General features: G+C 53.3%; 2 protein-coding genes and 1 non-coding gene across 6 annotated transcripts; 2 read left to right on the top strand and 1 right to left on the bottom strand.

Moving 5' to 3' along the window:
* Positions 1-123: 123 nt before the first annotated feature.
* ITPKC (inositol-trisphosphate 3-kinase C) lies at positions 124-16,166 on the top strand. 2 transcript variants are annotated; one of them, XM_059045548.2, is made up of 7 exons: positions 124-1,369; positions 5,597-5,696; positions 7,841-8,054; positions 9,295-9,499; positions 11,658-11,759; positions 12,736-12,807; positions 14,712-16,166. In XM_059045548.2, the coding sequence occupies exons 1-7, from the start codon at positions 209-211 to the stop codon at positions 14,913-14,915; spliced, it is 2,058 nt and encodes a 685-aa protein (XP_058901531.1). In that variant the 5' UTR covers positions 124-208; the 3' UTR covers positions 14,916-16,166. The 2 variants fall into 2 exon arrangements, with proteins under 2 accessions (XP_058901531.1, XP_066875774.1); XM_067019673.1 differs by lacking the exon at positions 14,712-16,166 and adding an exon at positions 13,296-14,060.
* On the bottom strand, positions 14,472-24,539 carry ACTMAP (actin maturation protease). 3 transcript variants are annotated; one of them, XM_067019678.1, is made up of 7 exons: positions 24,298-24,539; positions 23,519-23,644; positions 20,134-20,202; positions 19,487-19,611; positions 18,981-19,110; positions 18,816-18,886; positions 16,804-18,031 (listed from the first exon to the last, which is right to left on the bottom strand). In XM_067019678.1, the coding sequence occupies exons 4-7, from the start codon at positions 19,587-19,589 to the stop codon at positions 17,694-17,696; spliced, it is 642 nt and encodes a 213-aa protein (XP_066875779.1). In that variant the 5' UTR covers positions 19,590-19,611; positions 20,134-20,202; positions 23,519-23,644; positions 24,298-24,539; the 3' UTR covers positions 16,804-17,693. The 3 variants fall into 3 exon arrangements, with proteins under 3 accessions (XP_058901085.1, XP_066875779.1, XP_066875780.1); XM_059045102.2 differs by having other exon boundaries at positions 14,472-18,031; positions 23,519-24,539; XM_067019679.1 differs by lacking the exons at positions 23,519-23,644; positions 24,298-24,539 and adding an exon at positions 23,252-23,339.
* LOC131745656 (U6atac minor spliceosomal RNA) lies at positions 21,645-21,770 on the top strand. Its single transcript, XR_009332390.1, has one exon. It is a non-coding gene; the product is annotated as a U6atac minor spliceosomal RNA (small nuclear RNA).
* Positions 24,540-24,782: the final 243 nt, after the last annotated feature.

Raw genomic sequence — 24,782 nt, 5'->3', positions numbered from 1 at the left:
CCGGCGAGGCGGGGCTTCGGGGCCTTCCCAGGGAGTTGTGGGCGGTGGGGGCGGGGGGGAGAAGTATCGGTTAACCCCTGCTTGGCTGGGCGGGTTGGAGCTCCGCGGGCCGGAACCCGCGAGTCGGGGCTCCCCAGCCACACCCCTCGCGGGATTTAAAGGGCAGGAGGGGCTGGGCCCGGTCGAATCCCGAACCTAGGGAGCGGGCATGAGGCGCTGCCCGTGCCGGGGAAACCAGAGCGAGGCGGAGGCTGGGGCGCTGCCGGGGACAGCCCGCATGGGACTGGCGGCGCCGCGAGGGGGGCGGCGGCGGCAGCCAGGGCAGCAAAGACCTGGGCCCGGCGCAGGGGGCCCGGCGGGGCGGCCAGAGAGGGGCGGGCCCCGGGCCCGGACCGAGGAGTCCAACCTCCACACCGAGCCCGAGAGGACCGGCCTCGGGCCTGAGTCGGGGACCGACGGACAGGCTGAGCCTGAAGCAGCTGGCTCCGGGGCGGGGACGGAGCGGCCCAGCCAAAAGACGGAGCCAGGCAGGTCCATCCTCCGGACACATCCAGAAAGGAGCAGCCACTGGTCAGAACTGGAGACAGCCGGTGACTGGACGGAGACTAGGACAGATAGCTTTTGGACTGATCCACACAGGTCTGACCTCCAGTGTCAGCCAGAGAGGGCTAATCTCTGGGCACAGCAAGGGGTTGATGGGCCCTGGGCAGAGCTAGAAATACATGGGTCACAGACCCAGCCAGAGAGGGCCAAGCCCAGGGCTGATAATCTCTGGACCCACCAGAACAGGTCCAGCGGCCGGACTCAGCCAGAAGGGGCCTCTCTCTCAGCAGAGCCAAATGCTGATGGCTCTTGGAAAGAATCGTACACTGATGGCTCCAGGACACAACAGGATACCAAAGACCCCTGGACAGAGCAGCATATTGATGGCTCCCAGTTACAACAGGATACGGAAACAACCTGGAAACAGCTTGACATCGATGGTTTCCCAACACAACAAGATACTGATGGCTTCTGGCCACAGCCTGGCACTGATGGACCCCAGACACAAGATACTCATGGACCCCAAACAGAGCCTGGGACAGACTGCCTTTTGGGGGAGCCCAACCAAGATGGCTTATTAGAGGAACCAGAACACGGGGAGTTGGTGACTCACCTGTACTCTCACCAGGAGTGTTGCCCCCTGACCCCTGTGCCCCGCCTCATCATCACTCCTGAAACCCCCGAGCCTGAGGCTCAGCCAGTGGGACCCCCCTCCCAGATTGAAGGGGGCAGTGGAGGCTTCTCCTCTGCCTCCTCTTTCGACGAGTCTGAGGATGACGTGGTGGCCGGGGGTGGAGGTTCCAGCGACCCTGAGGACAGGTCTGGGGTGAGTGGGACCCATCCTGCCCTTGAGCCACATCCCCACAGATCCCGTATCCCCCCCCTCCACCGCCCCCGCCTTTCCTTTGAGAAGTTCTTTAGAACTCCACCCGCAATTTCATCTCCAGGCACCTCTTCCATCAGACAGCAGGGTTACTAACCCTCTCCAGGCAGCCTCTTGCTAATTCTCTTCATTTCCCCTCACCCACTGCCTCCAGTCCTGGGGTCTAAAATGGATGGCCACTGGCCAACTTCATGGTACCCAGCAATCCCTGAAATTGTGTGAATCTGTGTGTGTATACACGTTTTTGCAGCAAGGGTCTGTGACTTCCGTTGGATCACAGTCTGTGACCCCAAACTCTAAAGAACACTAGTTTAGGCAGACAGAAAGGGTGCACTTTCTACACCACTTTTCTAAGTCTGGGGCCTGTAGCTGCCTTAAAGGGTCATCAGCCTTCACCACCCCTTAGCTCATTCACTTTTGTAGGGAGTGAGCTCCCAGCTTTTATCAGATTCTCAAAGGGCTGTGTGAACCCAAAATGCTAAGGGACACCCAGCCTGGCCAGGGGCTCTCCCATCTCCCCGTTGCGTTGCCCCCCAGCTCCCCAGGGTGCTCCTGCAGCCTCCTGTTTACATCCTCCACCCTCATCCGCAGCTTGGGTGCGGTTCTCTGGTGAATCAGGAAGGCCTTCAGGGCAGGTTCAGGGAGCGAGGGTCAGCGCATAGGCAGGTGTGAGAGCCTCTGGTGGGTCTGCCTGCTGGGTCCTCCCATTGTCCTGGGGCCCCTGGCTGGAATCGGCCCTGAACCCCCCTCACCCCACATGCTTCCTTTAGGAACGTGCTCACACATGTGGCCACATATGCAAGAGATAGACCTGCCCCAACCTGCCTGTGCCGGAGCCAGGGCGCTGACCCTCTGGGGCTCTGTCATTGCTGTTCCCTCTGCCTCATCTCCTTGGCATCTCAGAGCAGCTGAGCTGGAGTGAACGAAGGAACGAAAATAACAGCTATCACTCGCTCATGCCCAGCCCTGTGCTAAGCTTTCTTTTTCATTTTATTTTTTTCGGCCACACTCCGAGGCATGCAGGATCTTAGCTCCCCAACCAGGGATCGAACCCACGCCCCCTGCATTGGGAGCACAGAGTCCTAACCACTGGACCGCCAGGGAATTCCCTGTGCTAAACTCTTTACTTATAGTAACTCATCTTAATCTTCACGGCAGCCCTATGAGGTAGATACTATGATTCCCATTTTATAGATGAGGAAACTGAGGCACAGAGACTCATGCAAGGTCACAGACCTTGGAAGACACAGAGCTGAGATTCAACCCTTACTGAATATCAGGCGCTTTTCCAAGTGCTATGTGTGTGTTAACTCTTTGAATCCTTATAAAAGCACTGTAAGGTTGGGATTATTATTATTTGCATTTTACAGAGGGGAAACCGAGGCCTCGAGAAGTGAGGTCACGTGCTTAGAGTTGGCCACGTCTGGTCGGAGCTTGGATTCTAACTCAGTGCTGGCTTAGTTGAAAACCCAGTCATTTTCACCCCTGCAGTTTTTGGATCCGTCCCTAACTTGCCTTCCTCCCAGGGCTCCTGTCTCCAGTGTTTCCTCATCCTCTAGAATCTGCCTCCAAGACCCAGCTCTGACTAACTTTTGAACGTTCCCGGCTGCAGAGTCTTCCATGGCTCCCCAGGGCCTGCCTGATAGCGATCAGGAGTTCAGTCCTGTGTTCAGAGCTTCCTGTCTCCAGGCTCCTTTCTACGTTCAGCTTCCCTTCTCCCCTCCTAATCCCTTCTGCTGCTGCAACAGAGCTGAAGTACACGCTGTTCCCTGAACACGTTGCAGCCATCCTGCCGCCGCTCACTGCTGAAGCTGTTCCCACCACCCAGAATACCCCTCGCTTCCTTCTTGCTTCATTTTGAAATCCCATCTGACCTTAAAGGCCCAGCTACTTTCTCCCCCCCACCCCCACCTTCCTTCCTTCTCACATCCATCCTGTCCTCCTAATCAGACAACAGACAGTCCCAGGGTCCCTAATTTGTGTTTGGCCCCATGTTGGCTTTGCTAGGAACACAGTAGTGATCCAGACACGGCCCGCACGGAGCTCCCAGGCCAGTGGAGGAGACAGACCCATCACCAGGCAGTGACAGCTCAGAGTGCTCAGGGCTGGGATGGGGGAAGCCCAGAGGGTTGTGGGAGTCTAGAGAAGGTGACTGGCCAGACCTGGGCTATCAGAGAGGGCTTCCTGGAGGAGGAGGAGATGTGAGCTGAAGCCATGATGAAGCCATCTGAGAAAGCCCAGATTAACCATCAGATCTAAGTAAAAAGAGAAAGAAGATACTGAACCTGCTTATGACTAAAAAACAAAAAAGACATTTAATCAACCTCCTTCAACCCAAGCTGCATTTTTGGAGCACCTATTGTGTGTCAGGCCATGGCTGGGGACACAGTTGTAACCATGACAACCCCAGTCCCTGCCCTCAAGGTTTGTAATCTAGCAGGGCTGTAATGGATAAACCCAGGGCAGTGGAGTCAGACCAGAGGTAGAACCCCAGCACTATGCTGTGTGATTTAGGCAGGTGACTTCACCCGTCTGAGTCTGTTTCCGCCTCTGTAACACAGTCAGCAGTCCTCCTGGGGTTGTTTTTAGGATTAAGAAGGTTATGGCACACTGAGCCTTTGTCATTGTGCCTGGAATGTTCCAGGTGCTTAGTAAACAGGAACCTTTATTCATCACCTCCTCTCCGCGGCTGGCAGCTGGAGAGGGGAGGGAATAGCCCTTCCTGAATCCTTCAGTCCAACCCCTGCCTGTGTTTGACCTTCCCACCATCCATTAAATGTCTGCTAGGTAGCTGGGCTGGGGGCGGGGGGGTAGGAGAGAACATGGCCTTGACCCCGGGGTGGGGGGAGATGAGCCACATAGCTTTTTTCTCTGGAGAGGACTCATCCTCCCAATCCTTTGCTAAGGGCCTGCAGTGTGCTTGGAGCAGAGAAGATATTCGCGTGTGCATGCATATGCAAATGCAATGAATCAGGCAGTAACCAGGTCTCAAGAAGCTCTTGCTTGAGTCCACATGATACAACTAAATCCCTGTTTTCTGTTTGCTTCTCTGGTTTTTTGTTGCTCTCTCTCTGTCTTTCTCTGCATCTATGTTTCTTTTTCTTTCTCTGTCATTACTTTGTGTCTCCCATTCTGTCTTTCTATATTTCTTTCTCTTCTAGTAACTCTGTGCCTATCTCTGTGTCAGTTGGAAGAAGTCAGGATTTCCTATAGTGACAAACAGCCCCCAAACTCAGTGACTTGGAACAACAAAGGATTTTTTTTTTTTTTTTTTTTTGCCCCGAGGCTTGCAGGATCTTAGTTCCCCAACCAGGGATTGAAACCAGGCACTTGGCAGTGAAAGCACGGAGTCCTAACCACTGGACCACCAGGGAATTCCCAAACAAAGGATTATTTTCGTTCCTACTTCACATTGACCGTGGGTCAGTGGTGGGTGAGGCGGCCCTGCTCCATGCTGTTTTCACTCAGCCTCTGTTTCTCTTCCTACAGTCCCCCACCCCTTTCTACACTAGGGAAAAGAACATGGAGAGTCACTCGTTGGCTTTAAGGCTTCCACCCAAAAGTGACACTTATGCTCACATTTCATTGGCCAAAGCTAAGTTCAAGAGGGCAGGGATATACCTGGTAGGGGGACAGGCTGGAGCTATTTGGTAAGCAGCTGTCATGACTGGTGCAGTCTCCATCTTTGTCCCTGTCTGTCTCTGTCATCACTTTGTCATCTGTCTCTGTTTCTGTCTCTCTCTGTGGTTCGGTCTCCATTCATCAACTCCTGCCTTTATCATTTTCCCTGGAAGGTCTGACTTAATTCAGGGACAGCAGGCTTCCACCTTTTTGGTGTATATGTGTTGGGGGACGATCTGGGAGTTGCTGGTGACTGCAACACAACCTAGCCTATCTCTACTCCTTCGAGAAGGACAGAGAGACACAGATACAAAGCGATGACACTGAGACAAATGGACAGAGACTCTTCTCTGCTTTTGCTGAGGCCTCTGGGGAGTTTGTGATTGCTGACGTCAGTGAGCTTTGCTCGCCGCAATGAGCTTGGGCCCAGGGATCCCAGGTAGCCCCCCTAAGGACCCCAGGTCCACCTTGGTTCCCTCTCATGGCAGCAGCGCCATCCCCCTCCACCCCCGGCCTTAGCCCTGACCCCACCCTTTCTGCCCCACACAGAACAAACCGTGGAAGAAGCTGAAGACAGTGCTGAAGTATTCGCCCTTCATGGTCTCCTTCCGAAAACACTACCCTTGGGTCCAGCTGTCTGGACACTCTGGTGAGCGCGGAGGGGGAGAAGGGTGGGTGGGGGACAGGAAGGGCTGGGCAGAGACGCCTGGGCGGGGAAGGAACTGCCGTTTGTACTTTAGTTCCCCCATCTGTAAAATGGGCTTGGTGACAGTCTCCAGCTCATGGGGCTTTTATGGGACGTGCTTAGGCCTGGGCTGGGCTATTCATACATCAGGATGGAGGGCTGTTTCCTGTTATCCCTGTGGCAGGGGGCAGATCTTTGACCATGGGGACAGATGGGCCTGGGCTCAAATCTGAGTTCCGCTCTTTATTTGTGGATGACCCCGGGCAAGTTACTTTCCCTCACTGGGCCTCAGTGTCCTCATCTGTAGTGTGAGATAATCGTACCTCCCTTGCAGGGTAAACTAAAGGGTTAAAATCAAAATGTACATTGAGATTGAGAGACAGACCTCTCATAAATGGCAGTTACCAGTCCCTGTCCTCACCCTGTGGCCAGAGCAGAGTAGGCCCCCAAGAAACAACAGCTGTAATGTTTTTTCCCCAGGACCTAGCACAATCTCTTTAGCACATAATAGCACAAGGCCTAGAATCTAGCATTTTTGGTAAAGGGCTAGATAATAAATATAAACTACTCAACTCTGTTGTTGCAGCACAAAAGCAACCATAGTTAATATATAAATTTGTGAGTGTGTCTGTGTTCTAATAAGCTTTTTTTTTTACAAAAACAGGCTGTGGGCTGGACTAGACCAACTGTACCCACCAGTAGAGGGAGGCAGGAAGGGAACTTATCTGCCTGTTCGTCCTTAGAACTGAGTCAGAGAAAGGCAAGGCCCCCCTAAAGCTGTAAACACAGGCCTGCCATCTGTATGTATCCTAGTTACTATTGCTGAGTTTAAAAAAATACCAAAAATGAAAAACTCAAAACTTAGTGGTGGTTTAAAAAAAACAAACAAACAACTTAGTGGAGTAAAACAACCATTTGATTACACTCATAAATTTTGGGTCAGGAATTCAGACAGAGCATGGCAGGGCTGGCTTGTTGCTGCGCCGTGACATCTGGGAATTCAGCTAGAACAACTCGAAGGCTGCAAGCTGGAGACCTTTGGAGGTTCATTCATTCACACACCTGGCAGTTGATGCTGGCTGTTGGCTGGTTCTCAGTTGGGGCTGCCAGCTGGAAAGCCTATATGTGACGTCTATGTGTAGCTGCTTGGGCTTCCTCACAGTATGGTAGCCTCAGAATAATCAGATTTCTTACATGGTAGCTCAGGACTGAAAGGCAAGTGTCTCTGCCAACAAAGTGGAAGCTGCATCTCCTTTTATGACTTAGATCTGAAGTCACAGTGTTGCTTCTGCCATAAGCCCTCTCAGATTCAAGGGGAAAAGAATTAGATTCCACTTCTTGATGGGAGTGGCAAAATTCTAGAAGAGCATGTGGGACATGAGCTACTGTTGCAGCCATATTTGGAAAATATAATCTGAAAATACTATCTGCCTCAGTAAGAATTTGTAATTCTAATCTACACTATCTGCATGGCCCACAAAATGCCAGATTTGTAAATTAACAAGGCCCTGATTGTTAGCACTCTGGGACTCCAGGCAGAAGCAAATGCAAATCTGCTTTGGAGAGTCATGCTCTTGGCTCAGATCTCACAAAAATTCCCATTGCTGGGCTTCCCTGGTGGCGCAGTGGTTGAGAGTCCGCCTGCCGATGCAGGGGACACGGGTTCGTGCCCTGGTCCGGGAAGATCCCACATGCCGCGGAGCGGCTGGGCCCGTGAGCCACGGCCGCTGAGCCTGCGCGTCCGGAGCCTGTGCTTCGCAACGGGAGAGGCCACAACAGCGAGAGGCCCGCGTACCGCAAAAAAAAAAACAAAACAAAACAAACAAACAAACAAAAAATTCCCATTGCTGATCAAGAGCTCATAATCCAAAATTACAAAACAAATGAGGACACAGTGTGCTGTGAACAGGACTCTGTTTAAACAAAATGCAGAACTAGGTCCTTCCTTCGCCACCTCTGGCCAAGATTTTGAGAATTGCTGGTAGGGAGAGAAAGTATTGCGGACGGGTCAGGCAAGATGATGGTGGCCAGGACCTGATACCTACAGGAGGTGGGGGGATTCTCCTGCTCATTCAGTTTTTGACCCTCTCATTGACTGCTGCTCATAGGGAACTTCCAGGCAGGAGAGGATGGTTGGATTCTAAAGCGTTTCTGTCAGTATGAGCAGCGCAGCCTGGAGCAGCTGATGCGCGACCCCCTGCGACCTTTCGTGCCAGCCTACTATGGCATGGTGCAGCAGGATGGCCAGGCCTTCAACCAGATGGAAGATCTCCTGGCAGACTTTGAGAACCCCTCCATCATGGACTGCAAGATGGGCAGCAGGTAGGTTCAGGGGCAGCCATGGGGCAGAGGTGAAGGGTCGGGGGGACATTTTTGAAAATAGCGCCAAGCCAATCTTCAAAGCGGTTGCACCAGCATCCTTTCCCGCCATCAGTGTATGAGAGTTGCGTTCTATCTTCTCATCAACACTTTGTATTACCTGTTTTATTACTTTTAACTATTCTGGTGAATAGTTATGGTTTTAATTTCAATTTCTCTGATGACCAAACAGCTTGAGCATTGATTGGCCATTTGGATTTCCTTTTTTGAAAAGTGCCCATTTTTCTACTGGTCTCTCTTTTTATTATAAAAATTTATAATTCTTTATATATTCTGTATACAAGTCCTTTGCTGGAGATACACACACACACACACACACATTCCAACTCTCCCATTTTACTCTCTTAACGTCTTTTGATAAACAGAAGTATTTTTTAAAATTAATTATTTAGTTAGTTTTGGCTGCGTTGGGTCTTTGTTGCTGCGCGTGGGCTTTCTCTAGTTGAGGCGAGCTGGGGCTACTCTTTGTTGCGGTTGAGGTGCACAGGCCTCTCATTGCGGTGGCTTCTTTTGCTGCGGAGCACGGGCTCTAGGCATGTGGGCTTCAGTAGTTGTGGCTCGCAGGCTCTAGAGTGCAGGCTCAGTAGTTGTGGTGCACGGGCTTACTTGCTCCACGGCATGTGGGATCCTCCTGGACCAGGGCTTGAACCCGTGTCCCCTGCACCGGCAGGCAGATTCTTAACCACTGTGCCACCAGGGAAGTCCCTAGAAGGACTTTTAATTTAGTGCAGGTTGTCAGTTTTTTTCATTATGGTTAGTAGCTTTGTGTTTAAGAAATCTGCCTACTCTAAGGTCACAAATATCTTCTCCTATGTTTTCTTCTATAAGCTTTGTTTTAATTATCACATTTAGATCTGCAGTCCACCTAGATTTAATTTTTGTATATGGTCTGAGGTAGGGATAGAGGTTCATTCCCCTCTCCCCACCGCCATATGGATATCCTATTGACCTAGCACCATTTATTGAAAAGACTGCCCTTTCCCCACTGAATTGTGGTGCCTTCTTTGTCATAAATTGGGTGAACGTACATGTGTATCTGTTTGTGGACTCTGTTCTGGTCCATTGATCTATTTGTCTATTCTTGTGCCACACTGTAGTTTTGTAACATGCCTTGATATCAGGGAGTGTAAGTCCTCCAGCTTTGTTCTCCATAATTTCCCTTGTTATATCCTCTGTGTCCCAGGACCTACCTGGAGGAGGAGCTGGTGAAGGCGCGAGAACGGCCCCGGCCCCGGAAGGACATGTATGAGAAGATGGTGGCTGTGGACCCTGGGGCCCCCACCCCAGAGGAACATGCCCAGGGTGCAGTCACCAAGCCCCGCTACATGCAGTGGAGGGAGACTGTGAGCTCGACCTCCACCCTGGGTTTCCGGATCGAGGGCATCAAGGTGAGGGCCAGGAACTGCTAGCCTGTTTGTAGAGGGCTAAGAGCTAGATCTGAGGCAGGGCTTCCCAAGGAACCAGGGTGTCAGGGAAAGCAGGAAAGAAGCAAGATCTGGAGAGAGAGCAGGAGACTGCAGAGGATGGAAAGATGCACTAGAAGGGGTCCTGCTTCTCTCTTACCCCTGTGTCTATCACAGACCAAGTTTCGTTTATCCATCTGCCTGAAGGTCTCTTGATTCCATCTTCTTTCCCCTCCCCAAGACCAAGACCCTGTCCTAGTCCAGCTGCATCTTCTCCTGACTCAGCCTCCCTGGCCTCCCAGAAGCTGGTCTCACCTCCTCTGATCCCTCATCCAACACAGCGGCTGGAGGGGCTTTTTCCTCCTTATGGAGAAAAATGTTCTCTTTTCTTCTTTATTTCTTTTTCAAAAAGTTGTTTATTTTATTTATTTATTTGTGGCTGTATTGGTTCTTTGTTGCTGTGCGCGGGCTTTCTCTCTAGTTGCGGAGAGCGGGGGCTACTCTTCATTGCAGTGCGCAGGATTCTCATTACGGTGGCTTCTCTTGTAGCGGAGCATGGGCTCTAGAACGCAGGCTCAGTCGTTGTGGCTCATGGGCTCTAGAGCACAGGCTCAGTAGTTGTGGTGCATGGGCTTAGTTGCTCTGCGGCATGTCGGATCTTCCCGGACCAGGGCTCGAACCCGTGTCCCCTGCATTGACAGGTGGATTCTTAACCACTGCACCACCAGGGAAGCCCCTTTCATTCTTTTTTTTGTAAATTAAATCTAATTGTTTGAATAGCTATTCACACAGCTCGAAAGTCAAAATAATATTATAAAAGGGTATATAGGAGAAATCTCTCTCCCAACCCTGTTGCCGTCCTTCCCATTCTGTCCCTCCACCACCCCCTCCTCATGGAGAACCACTTTATCAGTTTCTTATATTTCTTCCTGTATATACAAACAAATGCAGTTGTATATACTACCTTTTCCTCCCATTTTAAAATTTATTTATTTAGCTGTGCTGGGTCTTAGTTGCAGTATACAGGATCTTTTTAGTTGCGGCATGTGAACTCTTAGTTGCGTGATGTGGGATCTAGTTCCCTGACCAGGGATTGAATCTGGGCCCCCTGCATTGGGAGCTCGGAGTCTTAGCCACTGGACCACTGGGAAAGTCCCTCCTCCCCCTTTTTTTTTTTTTTAACAAAAGTTGGCATAGTCCTGGAGAGTTTCCCATATCATTTCGTAGAGAGGTAGGAGCTCCTCTTCCTCCCTCCCTCCCTTCCTTCCGATTCCTTCTATAATAACTCTTTGTGGATGTGCCACAGTCCCCTATAGATGGCACAGTGAAGCACTTTCATTTCTTTGAAAGGGTCCTGTTCTCTCCTGCCACAGGCCCTCTGCACACGCTATTTCCTGTGCCAGGACTACTTTTCCCCTGTTCCCCCGGTTGACTAACTCCGTCATTTTCCTGACTCCTTCCAAGTTTCACTTCCTCTGGGAAGCCCTCCTTGATTTCCATCCGACTAGTTCAGGGCCCTCTCTTTACCTCCTTATAACTCCCTATACTCCATTATTCTTATCCCCCTTTGTGATGATCTTATTCAGTATTTGCATCCCTCATCTGTGCTGTTACCTGTGCTGTTACCTCCATGTTACCATTGCCCGCAGGGCACCTGGCACAGCATGGCAGAATGACTCAGGGGGCTCCGTGTGCTCCTCTCAGACAAAAAATAACATTAGTCCCTTTTACTGTGTGCCAGGCACTGTGCAGTGTATCCTACACACCCAATCTCTCCTCATCCTTATACCAGCTTTAGGAGGTAGATACTAACACAATTCCCATTTTCCAGATGAGGAAATCAAGGCTGAGGCAGGTGAAGTGACTTGCTTAATGCCACCTAGCTAGGAATTAGCAGAGCCATGATTCAAAGCCAGATCCACCCGACTCCAAAGCCCACTTGGCTAGACTGGCTCAACCAGAGGGTTCAAGGTTAGACTAGAAGGACTGTTTGCTCAGGAGTATGACTTGGGGCTAGGCAGGTGGGCTAGCTTCCCCTGAACAGCAAGTGAGCCCGGAGGTGGGTAGGTCGCTCCTGGAAGTGCCTGAGGCTGCTTGGTGTTGGGTGTGGGAAGGAAAAGGTATGACACCCCTCATCCTGTAGAAAGCTGATGGGACCTGCAACACTAACTTCAAGAAGATGCGGAAGCTGGAGGAGGTGACAAAGATGTTGGAGGACTTTGTGGATGGGAACCGCGCAATCCTGGTGAGCGGGACACCCATGCCCCCAAATTTAGCAGCTTAGGACCACCACCATCATTGTTCCTCCCACGTCAACAGTCTTTTGCCTTGGGCCGAGGCTGGCTGACACTGGCTGGCATTGCTCACCGTCAGGCCAGCTGGTGGGAGGGCCCTGCTCTCATGTCTGGTGGCTGCCTCACTGTCTCGGCTCCTGGCTCGATCCAGCAGACCAGCCTGGGCTTGTTCTCACGGTGGAAGCAGCGGGCCAAGAAAACAAGTGAAAAAGCAAAGCCTCTTGATGGCTAGGCTCAGAATGGCCACCATCATTCTCGCCATGTTCTATTGGCCAAAGCAAGTCATAAGACCAAGACTAGATTACAAGGGAAAGACTCCACCTCTTGGTGGGGGGAGCTGCTAGGAATTGTGGGTATTCATGTAATCTACCAACCACACTTTTTAAGAAAATTTTATTTATTGTGTTCATTTATTTATTTTTGGCTGCATTGGCTCTTCGTTGCTGCACATGGGCTTTCTCTAGTTGCAGCGAGCAGGGGCTACTCTGTTGTGGTGTGCGGGCTTCTCTTGTGGTGGAGCTCTAGGCTCTAGGAATGCGGCCTTCAGTAGTTGTGGGTCGCGGACTCAGTAGTTGTGGCTCGCGGGCTCTAGAGCACAGGCTCAGTAGTTGTGGTGCACAGGCTTAGTTGCTCCAGGGCATGTGGCATCTTCCCAGACCAGGGCTGGAACCCATATCCCCTGCATTGGCCGGCGGATTCTTAACCACTGCACCACCAGGGAAGTCCCCAACCACACTCTTGTCTGTGCCACGCTGATGCATCCAACCCCTGTCCCCCCCACCTCCCATTTCCCCATGGCCCCCTTTATCCCATTCTGGCTGGGGTACGCCTACTCCTTTGGGGGTATGGGATGAGGTCAGATCTCAAGGTGGGTAAGGACCCACAAAGTCCATAAGCTAACCAAGAAATCCTCCCTCTCGTGCACAGAGAAAGTATGCGGCACGCCTAGAAGAACTTCGTGAAGCTCTGGAGAACTCCCCCTTCTTCAAGACCCACGAGGTGCGAGCCCCGGCCACCATGGCAACAGAGGGCCCTGTGTGAGGGGGAGTGTCAGGGTCCAGGTGGTACTCAGGAGGAACCACCAACAGGGTCACAGGCCAAAGCTATAAAAGGAAGCCCCGAGTTTGGGGTTTGCTTCTTTAGCGTAGGCAGCACGAGGGACTTCAGGGAGGTGGGACGTTTAGGAGCATGGACCCCAGCCAGGTGGCCTTGGGATGAAGGCTGGCGCTGCTGTGTGACCCTGGGCATATGACCTACCCTCTCAGGCCTCAGTTTCCTCCTAACGTGGGGAGGAACAGTAGTGCTTTCCTTATAGAGCTGCTGAGGGGGGAGATGGGCAAATGCAGAGCGCCGCAAGGAGCACAGAAGTGCTCTTAACTCCTAGCTCTTGTGATTATTTTATACCCATGATTATTTACAGTGATTGTTACCTGCCTTCCTCATTGGTGGCTCTTCCCACTCCTCTTTCCTCTCTCTCCTTTCCGCAGCCTGTGTCTCTTTGGAAACATTCATCTCTCTGGGGCTGTCTCAGAAAGTCCGTGGTGACGTCACTGTGTCTATCTCCAAGTTCTTCCGCCTCCCCCCTCAAGCCCCTCTCTCCTCTTTTTCCTGATATCACTGACTTCTGAAAGAGCACCGATCTGGGCGTCAGGCCAGCCTGTGTTCGAATCCCAGCCACCTGAGCCTGGGCAGCAGCTCCGCAGGCCTGTCTCCTGACCTGTAGGACAGGGTGACGGTAGCACCTGCCGCATGGGTGTAACGAAGGTTAAGTGGATTAGTATAGTTAAAGCCCAGCCCATAGGAACCCTGCAGTATGTGCCAGCTTTTATGGTCACGTTTGTTATCACCAAACATCACCCTCATCACCCTTGTTGCTGCCTTTGAGCTTTACACGCAAGTCACAGAGAGGAGGCCTGGGGAACCCGCCTCTTACGTCCTCAGGTTTGGTTTCACCTGCCCAGTGACTTAACATTTAAAAAAATTAGTTGCCAACATTGAAAACATGAGAGTTCACACTAAAATTGGGATTTCCAGTTTCTCTTGGCACCACGGGAGACATGGTAACCCTGGGCCGCTCGCCGCATGCCAACAGCCATCCAGAGCCGGGCAGCGTCTGCCTCTTCTGACAGCCACCTGCTCGCCTGCCCAGTCATCCAGGTTCTCTGGGAGCACTGGTGTCTGAAACCCAACTAGAAAAAGGGAGAGGCTTGCAAACCTGGCGTTAGATGAAGGGAAGGAATGTATTTCTAACTAAAAAAGAAAAAACAACCCAGTATCTCCAGAGGGCTGTGTGGCCAGCTCCACAAGGCAGCTTGTGAGCTGTGGAACGTGGAATGCTGCAGTGACCCCAGGAGGCGGGGCAGTTGCCATCACCCCCATTCTACAGATGAGGAAACCGAGCCGGACAAAGGAACCCACTTGCCTGGCGTCACCAGCAGCAATCCGCTGGGGCTGAGTGGTTGCTGCCCCTTCCCGCGGGGCAGGCATTATCCACTCCCTCAGTCCCCGCCACGCCCCTCTGACGGCTTCAGGATCTTGCGGGCATTTGAGTTTGTACCCCAGCTTGAAAAAGGATAACAGTTAAGTTTTGCATTTGTTTATACGGGCAACTCTCCTAAGAGCCTTCTATGGATTAATTCACACATATAATACGCACAGCAACCTTTGAGGTAAATGGTACTCTTATTCCGTTATTCCCACTTTGTATATGAGGACACAGAGATAAGGAGAAGTTAACTCCCCTGCCCAAGGCCACACAGCCGTAATTGGCAGAGCTCGGGTTTGAACCCAGGCAGCCTGGCTCCAAAGTTCATGCCGTCAGCCACCCTGCCCAGCAGCCTGTGGGGCCGGGACCTTGGCCAGTGCCTGCCCCTCCCTCTAACCTCCTGCCTCTCCCTCTGCAGGTGGTAGGCAGTTCCCTCCTCTTTGTGCATGACCACACCGGCCTGGCCAAGGTCTGGATGATCGACTTTGGCAAGACCGTGGCCCTGCCTGACCACCAGACGCTCAGCCACCGGCTGCCTTGGGCTGAGGGCAACCGCGAAGACGGCTACCTCTGGGGCCTGGACAACGTGATTCGCCTCCTCCAGGGCCTGGCCCACAGCTGACCTGCTCGTCCACCATCACGTTTATTTATTGGATGGTGCCCGTCTGGCTGGAGGGGCCCCGAGATGCACGTGGGCCTGAAGTCCAGGGATGGGAAAGGTTGCACTGCACACGCAGGACCAGTGCAGAAGATGCAGAGGGCCTTGGCGATCAGGTGGCACCGCACCCTCTCGGGGGCGCGGAGGTCGTTAAGAGCCTGAGAAGCGTGTGCCATGGCTGGGTCCCGCGGTGAGTCAGAACCAGACTGGGTCCCCTGACCAGCCAGGAAGGCTTCTGAGGGGCCGCAGAGGCCACAACTAAACCACCGCCCTGAGAACACAGTGTACGTGCCACAGGGCATGGGTGTGACCTCAGGCCTGTCACCACACGGATGACTGTAACCTCCTCGGCCTCCTCCTCGTCAGCTCCTCCCTCTACGAGCTGGCCCCTCGCAGGCCCGAGAACCAGACTTCATTTATGAGCAAATGCAGCAGCCCTTGGTTGGCCCGCCTGGGAGAGTTATAGCCCAGTCTCTTCCTCTGGCTCCCTCCAAGTGCTGACAGAGGCTCTGAGGGTGTGGCACCCTGGGACTGGCTTGAGAGCTGCCACTGCTGGGCAGGGCCCAGTTCACCCTGTCCTACCTGCCCTTGGCCCCATGGGCTCCTGCCCTGCTCCCGGGAGAACTCTGCTGACCCCCCTGCAGACGGAAGCCACAGCCATGTCTAGTGTCAGCAGCGTGCCAGCGCAACCTTGTTCCTCAGGCAGCAGCCTCAGCCTCGGGGCTTCCTCCTGCCCTGTACCCTTTTCTGTCTCCTCCTGGCGGAGCGTGGGGGCAGGAAGGGCATTCAGAAGGAGAAGGGAAAAGCAGGCTTGGGACCCGGCTGCCTTCCTCGGGAGGGCCCCCATCCCTGGCCTCTGCTGTGAAGAGGCCCCGCTTGGGCCTGCGGTGCAGGGTCGGTGGGCCTGCAACCTGGTCCAAACCAAAGACCCCAGCACTCTGAGGTGTGGGCAGTGCCCCTCTGTCCTCCTCCTGCACCTAACTTTGGGTTCCTGGCCCACAAGGCTGGGCTTGGGGAGGACAGGTGCCCCCCCCCCCTTAGCCAAAGCTCTAACGTGGTCTTCCGGCTGACGTGTGCTCCTTTTCTACTGACCATCTTTATACTTATTTATATGAGAAGTAGTTGTTAAGATGGGGCAGTGCCGGGGAACAGGAGGCAAAACTGCTTCACTGCCTTCCCATGACGACCCCCCAATAAACAGCACATTTACAGTCACCTTTGTCTTTTGCATCTGGGGTTTGTGGGCTCAAAGCTTATAACTGGAGCATTAGCGTCGGGTGGAGTGATGGGATAATGATTGACCTGGGGTAGAGGCAGGCTCAGAGTGGGCGGGTTCATTCATCCGCTTCACTGAGTTGCTACTCCTGTGCCTGGCTCTGTGCAGGGGACACAGGGGTGACCAAGACGACTCCAAGCCCTGTCCTCCAGGGCTCTCAGGACAGTGCACCAGATATAGTGCCAGCCAGGGTGTCAGGGCTGGGGTGGCTAAGAAGCACTACACTGTAGTTTCTAATAAAACCCTTTGTTGGGCATGGGGGACACAGCAGTGACAAAGACAGATCTGTTCCTCCCCTTTCTGAAAAGATGCAATAGGTAGTCGTCAAAAGCTCTCTCTCTCTTTCCCTGTCCCCCCTCCCCCATCTGCATAGGTACACTCCGCCTGGTTTGACTCCTGGCCCTGCCGCTTGCCAGCCATGGGACCTTAGGCCAGTGACTGAACTTCTTCAGGCCTCAGTCTCTCCATCTGTCAGACAGGGAGGATCTAGTACCTTCCTTACAGGGTTGGAGGATCTGATGAGTTAACGGGGGAGAGGGGGTAAAGGGCTTGGCACAAATCACTAGTCTTAGAGGCTTTTGCTTTTGTTTTTAAATCAGGAGAACACAAGGTGGAGGAGGCGCTCGGCCAGAGGGAGTTCTTCACAGAGCTGGTGACAAAGAGCCAGGGTAGAGCAGTTCCAGAACTGGCTGCAACACAGGGCTGGCGGGTGGGGGAGACAGACAGGACAATCTAGGCACCCGAGAGGCCACTATGCCTGGCGGGTGGCAGAAAGCGTGAGGAAGAACAGCCTGGGGCAAGGGAGGTGACCTGGGGCCGGATGAGTTTAGTCCCTGCCCTGCAAGAAGTATCAAGGTGGTGCTGGAAGCTTCTCTGGAGGGGAGTGCTGAGACTGGTTTGCGTTTTGTTTTTTGGCTGCACCACGTGGCATGCAGGGTCTCAAGTCCCCCCCCACCCCACCAGGGATCGAACTGTACCCCCTGCGGTGGAAGCAAGGAGTCCTAAACACTGGACGCCAGGGAAGTCCCTGGTTTGCGTTCGAAAAGGCTTCCCTGGCTCCACATGGACAGACAGACACTGGGAAGCAGCAAGGGGTCCAGAGAGAGGGTGGACAGCAGCCAGAAACGGTGGCTGCGACACTGAGGTGGGGTGGACAAGCCCTGGGGTCTGAGCGGTTGTCAGTCTCTCTTGCAGAGAGGGAGCTTGTCTGTGGGGCTCCCGGCTATAACCCCAGCCCAGAGTAGGTGCTCAATACTGGGGGACGGACTTGGGGGAGCTGAGGCCCAGGATTGGGACTGGATGGATTCGGGGGTGACCCTGCATGAAGGATCTCTGGTTGGAGGTCCTCAGAGATCCAGCCCAAGCCCCCAGGCTGTCGTACAGAGGAGAAGTCGGGGCAGTCGGCGAATGGTGACACAGCTGAGCTGTGGCTGCGCCCCGTCACCCCGGCTCGGGGCTGCAGCAGGCTAGTGGCCAGAGTCCTGTGGGCGGAGGAGCAGGGCCTGGCCGCAGAGGCCGGCCTGCACCCCGCCGACGGGCACCACGTACTCCCGGCCGTCGGCGGCCCGAGAGGGCGCGAAGTCCGTCAGCTGCAGGTTGCTGTCCCGGACTTGGTCGTAGTCCCACAGCTGGTAGTGCCAACTCTTGCCCTGCTTGGCGAGCAGGTAGACGGCTCCTGGGGAGCCTTCCTCTGGCAGGGCTGGTGGCCGGCGGGGCGCGCCGGGCGCCGGGTGGAACAGGCCTGGCAGCTCAGGGTCCTCCTCATAGCCGAGGCTGGGCACACCCTGCACACCCAGCAGGACCCCTGGGAGGAGGGAGGGAGCCTGTGAGTGGGAGCTGAGCCCTGACGAGGGCTCGGGGCTCTGAGTCCCACCACAGCCCTCCATCCCCACACTGTCACAGAGAGGTCAGCACGGGCCAGCGGGCAGACAGCTGGGCCGGGATTTAGGCCCATGGTGTTGGGCTCCAGAGCTGCAGGCATTTTAAGTCCGGCCTCCAACAGCCTGTCGGCACAGGGAGGTGCCAAGGTGGCACTGAACCGTGCAAACATCGTCACCTAGTTGTCACCAGCTGTCCAGAAGAGCAGTGCTCAGAGAGGCATGCACACAAGGGAGCCTCCATCCAGGCCACCTGACGTGCAACTCTGGCCTTCTCTCAGGCAGGTGGAAAGGCGAGGATGCTGACTGTAGCTAACACTTACTGAGACACGTAACATACCAGGCACCATTCAAAGAGTTTTACGTCCTCTGCCTATAATGTGGGTGCTACTGTCGCCTTGATCTCCAGACATAGGGCAATGGAGGCCCAGAGTCACAGAGCCTGGAAGTGGCTGGACCAAGTCTGCAGCCCAGACTGTCTGATCCTTGTCTGCACTCTGAGTTTCTGTTTGTGGAAAACCCTGGTTGGCCGACACTGAAGTACCTGTTGCCAGGGCCATGCTAAGTACCCTGTAGGGACAGGGACGGCCCAACCCTGGTTCCTGCCTTGGGTAGTGGGGAGGTGCCAGTGCGAGGGTAAGAATGTGAGGAGGGGAGACGGGGCTGGGGAGATCCAGGGTGAGGGCACAGGGCATGGGAGGGGGGACCCACCTGCACTCACTGCCCAGTGGGCCTTGTGGCCCTTCCTCTGACATGGCTCGTGGTTGAAGTCCTCGTCATAGCTGGCATTGAGGTTAAGGCCAAAGCTGTGGTGTGGCCCGGGGACCCACCCGTCTCCACCCCCGCCCTGCCGCTCCCTTCCTGGCCCTGGGATACGGGATAAGCAGGGGATGTCCGGCGACAAGGTGCTGCAGGACGTGGTCTCTGTTGGGAGCACCCAGGCCACCGTAGAGCACCTCTGCCTGGCAGCCCAGTGCCTCTTGAGCCAGCCTGCCCATGTCAGTCACTGCAGGGACAGAGCAGACACAGAAAGAGCGATCGCTGTGTGCCTGGCAACACGCCAAAGGCTTCCGGGAATCAACGCCTGTAACTCTTGCCTTGACCACCACCTCTTTGAACAAATGCAGAAAATGAGGGACAGAGAGGGTTAGCTGCTTGTCCATGGCCACACAGTAGGAAATGGCAGAGCTGGGATGGAAACCCCAGGTGGCCTGGCTCCAGAGTCCACCCTGTGACACTCTGCTCTACTGGGGGTGGGGGGGGGGGGACAAGGGCCCAAAGAACGTAACAAAGCCCCCTTATGTGCCCGGTCTGTCCTAGCAAAGCTCTCCAGTTCCCTCCTGCAGAACACCTGGCTTGAATCCCTTCCACGCCCAACCTACCTGAGAACATCTCCCCCTGGGCCGTGTAACCTCTCTCCATGGCCACCTGCACCAGCCTCTCCAGGGGGGTGCCGCTGAGGGGCGCCAGAAGAGTGCCTGCCATCCACAAGGCCACCAGCCCGCACCTGGGGAGACACAGGCCCAGCCGCCCAACCCCTAACTTGTGTCTTTCCTGGGCCCCCTCTGGCATGGAAACGGGGGTGTGGGGAACAGGTTTGCCGCCCTGAGGGAATTCCCTTCTCCTCTCCCAGGCCAAGTGGGGAGACCTGACTCCCCCTCCTGGGACAGAGGCTGGCCAAGGCCTGAAACAGAGCTGGAGGGCTGGGGGTGTGGGTGGGAGGGTAGGGAGAGATGTCACCTGGGCTTCTAGGAGGAGGAGGCGCCAAGGTGGAGTCAGAGATAATGGAGCAGGTTCGTCTGTTCACTTGCTTATTCGTTCCAACTGTTTACTGCGCATGCACCCAGGACCCTCACCTGGTAGGTTCCCCCTCTCCCGCCCCTCCTCGGCCTCCTCTTTCTCCCCAGGCTGCCTGGCATGAACCCACTCTTCCCACACTCCTGGGTCAGTCCTCACAAAGCCTGGTGAGGGCAGAGGCTCAGAACGCACGGCCGGCCAAGGGGTTGGGGTCCCGGATTAGGGCACATACTGAGGGCCTTCTTGGATGAGGGAGGGCAGGTCAGCACAGAAGAGGATCCACTTCAGGTCATTTCTGAAACTGAATCACAGTCGCATTCAGGTCATGCGGGAACCAGCTCCTAGGGTCCCCCCATCGCGGGCTGGCTGGGAGTGGCGTGTCAGGGATGGTGAAGGGGAGGAACATGGGCCCAGCTGTCCTGAGGCCCGAGGGCCGCTCTTGGCTGGGTCAGACTTCCTTCATCCCTGTTGAGCCTCCTCCCCTCCCCAGCCTCAGTCTCCTCATCTGCTCACTGGGAACCATCCTTCTGCCTGCTGCTCCCTGCTCTTTCTCTCAGTTACTGAAGGGGGGAAGAGCAGATGCGCAAAAGCTTTGCAACTAGGAGCCAGAGGGATTAAATTATAGAAGGGGTGTCTCTACACCATGGATGAAAAAATTAATCAATAGTCAATCTAAGAAAGAAAGAGAAAATTTTATTCGAGCCAACCTGAGGATTATAACCTGGGAGACAGTCTCTCAGAGAGCTCTGAGGACTGTTCTGCCTGTGAGAGATCAAAACACAGTTATATATAAGTTCTGCCTGTGAGAGATCAAAACACAGTTATATATAAGTTTTTGAGACAAAGGGTTGGTTATATGTCGAATGACATACTATTGACAGCTTACTCAATCCAGATCTACAAGTACAAAGCAAGTTATGGGTCACGGGTCATTGCGATCCCTTAACAAAATTAAGAAGGAAAGCTGTCTCCTAAGGAGTTATGACCCTTGATGAGATCAAGAAGAAATGTTATCCCCCAAGGAGGTCTGGTTAACGCAAACGCACAATACACGCTAAATGGGAGGGAGGAGGCCCCAATGGGCAAAGAAAATTTTCATGTTTAAAATTCTCTCGTCTTGCCATAAAATATGAATTTTATTTTATCAATACCCAAACTTGGAATGTTTTTCCCCCTCTCAAACCTGTTTTTCAGGCAGTTAGATAAGGTGGGAATCCCTTCCACTCAGCCTTGAGCAAAACCAGGTAACAACTGCTCCAGGCCTAAGAGATCACCTTGATAGACTCCTAACAGGCTTCACCAGCCCCATTCTTGGGGAGGCCACTCAGAATATTTTGGTGATTCCCAACCCCTCCCCCCCTCCCCCACCAGGGCTCAGGAGGTGCCGGGCAATGTGCTTATATTTCTATCCCAAAGCCAGTGAAAGAGTAAGGCTGAGGGGGGCACCTTCCTGATGAGAGGAGATGATTATCACAGCACAGTGGTTCAAAGCAGGGAGCCCCAGTGCCATGCCCTTCCTCTCCTAAGCACTGTAGCTAAGTGACTTCACCTCTATGAGCCTCAGTTTCCTCAGGTGGAAAATGGGATAATAATAGTTCCTATCTTGCAGGGGGAGGGATAAATTAGGAGTTTGGAATTAACAGATGCACACTACTGTCTATAAAATAAGACCTACTGGACAACAAGGATCTACTGTATAGCACAGCGAACTATATAGTCAATATTTTGTAATAACCTATGAGGGTGTTGTATGAAAGGAGAGAAGGTTAGCACTCCCCTTGACAAGGATGGAATAGGCCTTCGGGCCTAACAACACGCATACGGTTAAGGCATTGCCACTTACTTCGTGGCATCTAACCATTTTTTTTTTAAGTGTCCATCAACAGATGAATGGATAAAGAAGATGTGGCACATATATACAATGGAATATTACTCAGCCATAAAAAGAAATGAAACTGAGTTATTTGTAATGAGGTGGATAGACCTGTAGTCTGTCATACAGAGTGAAGTAAGTCAGAAGGAGAAAAACAAATACCGTATGCTAACACATATATATGGAATCTAAGAAAAAAAAATGTCATGAAGACATTAGTGGTAGGACGGGAATAAAACACAGACCTACTAGAGCATGGACTTGAGGATATGGGGAGGGGGAAGGGTAAGCGGTGAGGATGTGAGAGAGGGGCAGGGACATATACACACTACCAAATGTAAATTAGATAGCTAGTGGGAAGCTGCCGCATAGCACAGGGAGTTCACCCCTGTGCTTTGTGACCACCTAGAGGGGTGGGATAGGGAGGGTGGGAGGGAGGGTGACGCAAGAGGGAAGAGATATGGGAACATATGTATATGTATAACTGATTCACTTTGTTGTAAAGGAGAAACTAACACACTATTGTAAAAGTTATACTCAAATAAAGATGTTAAAAATTTAAAAAATAAAAATAAAAAATAACCTATGAGGGAAAAGAATCTGAAAAAGAATATATACAGACGTATATATGTATGTTTTTACATATGTATATATCTGAATCACTGTGCTGTACACCTGAAACTGACACGACATTGTAAATCAACTATACTTCAATTAAAAAATAAACAGTTCCTGTCTCATGGAATTGCTGAGGTTAAATTAATAACTAAAAACACTTAGAACAGCACCTGGCATAGAACAGGTAGTTGTCACTTGCATTATTAAATTTGCCTCATTATGGGGGAATTCCCGGGCGGTCCAGTGGTTAGGACTCTCTGCACTTCCATTGCAGGGGGCACAGGTTCGATATCTGGTCAGGGAATTAAGATCCTGAAAGCTGCGCAGCACAACCAAAACAAAAAACAAACAAAAAATTTGCCTCACTATGGTTGGGGCATTTAGTGCAGATTATAAACTTGTCTAGAGAGCTGGAAGTTTCTTCGGTGAGTCTGGGCAGGTCAGCCCCAGCCCAAGTCTTGCCCCCTCCCCTCCTGCCTGATTGATCTCCTGGTGCTCCAGCTTCCTCCTGGGTCCCTCGACTCCAATCTCACCACTCTACTCCTCGAAGGCAGTCTCTCTCCCTCCCTGGAAGGGCACAGATCCATTCCACAGCTCCCCAGCGCCCTCAGGACAGCCCACCTTCCTTCACACGCCCACCCCCCCATGCCCTGTGTGGTCTGCTCCTGCCCACCTGGGAAACCCCACATGTGCCACCTCCTCTGTCCCAATAAAGAAATATTTGCAGGTCCTTGAAAAGAACATCTCTTCATGTCACTCTGGGCCTGGGCACAAGCTGTCTACTCTCCTCATCACGTACCCTGGCATAACTTGCTCAACAGCACTCAGGGATCCCCTCCTTCAGGCAGGCCCCACTGACCTCCCAGCCTCAGTCGGGCACTCCCTCTGGGCTGTCACTGGTGGAGAGAGGGATCTGTCTCTCCCACTGGACGAGGTACTCTTGTGAGGGCAGCTTTCCTCATTGCTGAAGACATACCGCCACTGAAGGGGTCTAAGGAAGGGGGCTGAAGCAGTCAGATTGTTGGACCTTGAGGAAATGGGAAACCTCAAGAGGAGATGGCAGCAGTGATCTGGGGACAAGTGGTTGGGTGAGACCCTGGGTGGGTGGGTGGCATGGGGACCCTACCGGTTCTTGTGCAGCTTCAGGAGCCTCTTCACGTCCTCTCTGCTCCTGGGGACTGGGCCGGCCCTCTCCAAGGCCTCCTTCAGGAGCTGGCTCTTCTCCAAGCCGAAGACGTGAGGGGGAGAAAACCTGGTGGTAGGGGGTGGAGGCGGCAGTGGGGGTGGTGGGGGAATAGAGGTCTGGAGACTTGAGGGGGAGGGTGGAAAAGCTAATTCCGGGAGATTTGGGGGTAGGGGAGGAGGTGGAATTATGGGGCCCTGGGATGCAGGGGTTTGGGGAGGAGGAATTGGTAGCTCTAAAGAAGGAGAGCATGGAGAAATCATTTTGGGGTCTGCGACTTGGGTTGGAAGATCGAGAATGAGAGAGGGAAGAATCCTCCAAAATGTGCTGGTCGCAGGGATGGAGATTTTGAAGGTTTTAGAACTGAGTTCCAGATTTTGGGGGCTGAACAGTGGGACTGAAAAAACCAGGGATAAAATCTGGAACCTTGAGGCTGACTTAAACCACAAGGAATCTGAGGGTTAACGGAGTCCTTTAATGTGGAACCAGATTTGTGGTATAAGTTGGGATGCAGGGCTCAAGGAGTGACACTTAGGTGGAGTTAACTTCTTATCCCTGGCTAGATTTGGAAACCTGGTGTTCAGTTTCAGGACATGAAAGCTCAGACCTGGGACAAGGCACCTAAAGCGTGGGATTTACGGCCCCAGTGCTAAAGACTTGGGGAATTTAGAATAGATCGCCCCTTCGCATCCCAGACCCGAGTTTGGAACCTTAGTGCTGACCTTCGAGTCAGAGGTCAAAAGGTCAAAAGGACACCTGGCAGGGAAAACAGCCTAGCTGTGGAGAAAGTCCTGACATCAGAGCGCAACAGGACGAGTCTTGTGCGTAGGAGAAGCCTCATAGATCGGAGGTCGTGGGGAGCCGCGATACCGCTGGGATAGGTTACGGAGTCGGGAAGTAAGACGCGCCTCCCCTTCCAGCAAAATGGCGGCCGCAGGGCACAACCTTTCCCAAACCCGGATGTAAAACTCGCAACTCGTGCCCGCCCCTTTAACAATCACGTGACAGAGAACGCGTAGCAGCTGGGGAGAGGTGGGGCTTCCAAAGCAAGGCCTCCGAAGAGACTGCCGCGAGAATCTCATTTCGATTGGCAAGAAGCGCGAGAGGGGGCGAGGCCTTCACTGATTGGTCCGTAGCCCCGGGTGCCGCAAAAGGAGGAGGGCTTGCAGGCGGTGGGCGGAGTTTTCCTGCCGAGGCGGGAACCCAA

The sequence above is a fragment of the Kogia breviceps genome, chromosome 18, assembly GCF_026419965.1.
Source record: "Kogia breviceps isolate mKogBre1 chromosome 18, mKogBre1 haplotype 1, whole genome shotgun sequence".
Taxonomy (NCBI): domain Eukaryota; kingdom Metazoa; phylum Chordata; class Mammalia; order Artiodactyla; family Physeteridae; genus Kogia; species Kogia breviceps.
The sequence above is the reverse complement of the archived record's forward strand: the minus strand, read 5'-3'. Positions and strand labels throughout refer to the sequence as shown.

What these genes read in the sequence shown, in the direction of transcription:
- ACTMAP (XM_059045102.2), bottom strand. Translation starts at nt 23,838, where the DNA reads ATGATTTCTCCATGCTCTCCTTCTTTAGAGCTACCAATTCCTCCTCCC. An exon ending in CTGAAGCTGCACAAGAACCG is followed by an intron (nt 20,203 to 23,518) that starts GTAGGGTCCCCA and finishes ACTGTGATTCAG; the next exon opens with TTTCAGAAATGACCTGAAGT. An exon ending in CTCATCCAAGAAGGCCCTCA is followed by an intron (nt 19,612 to 20,133) that starts GTATGTGCCCTA and finishes GTGTCTCCCCAG; the next exon opens with GTGCGGGCTGGTGGCCTTGT.
- ITPKC (XM_059045548.2), top strand. Translation starts at nt 209, where the DNA reads ATGAGGCGCTGCCCGTGCCGGGGAAACCAGAGCGAGGCGGAGGCTGGG. An exon ending in CCAGCTGTCTGGACACTCTG is followed by an intron (nt 5,697 to 7,840) that starts GTGAGCGCGGAG and finishes TGCTGCTCATAG; the next exon opens with GGAACTTCCAGGCAGGAGAG. An exon ending in CCTTCTTCAAGACCCACGAG is followed by an intron (nt 12,808 to 14,711) that starts GTGCGAGCCCCG and finishes CTCCCTCTGCAG; the next exon opens with GTGGTAGGCAGTTCCCTCCT.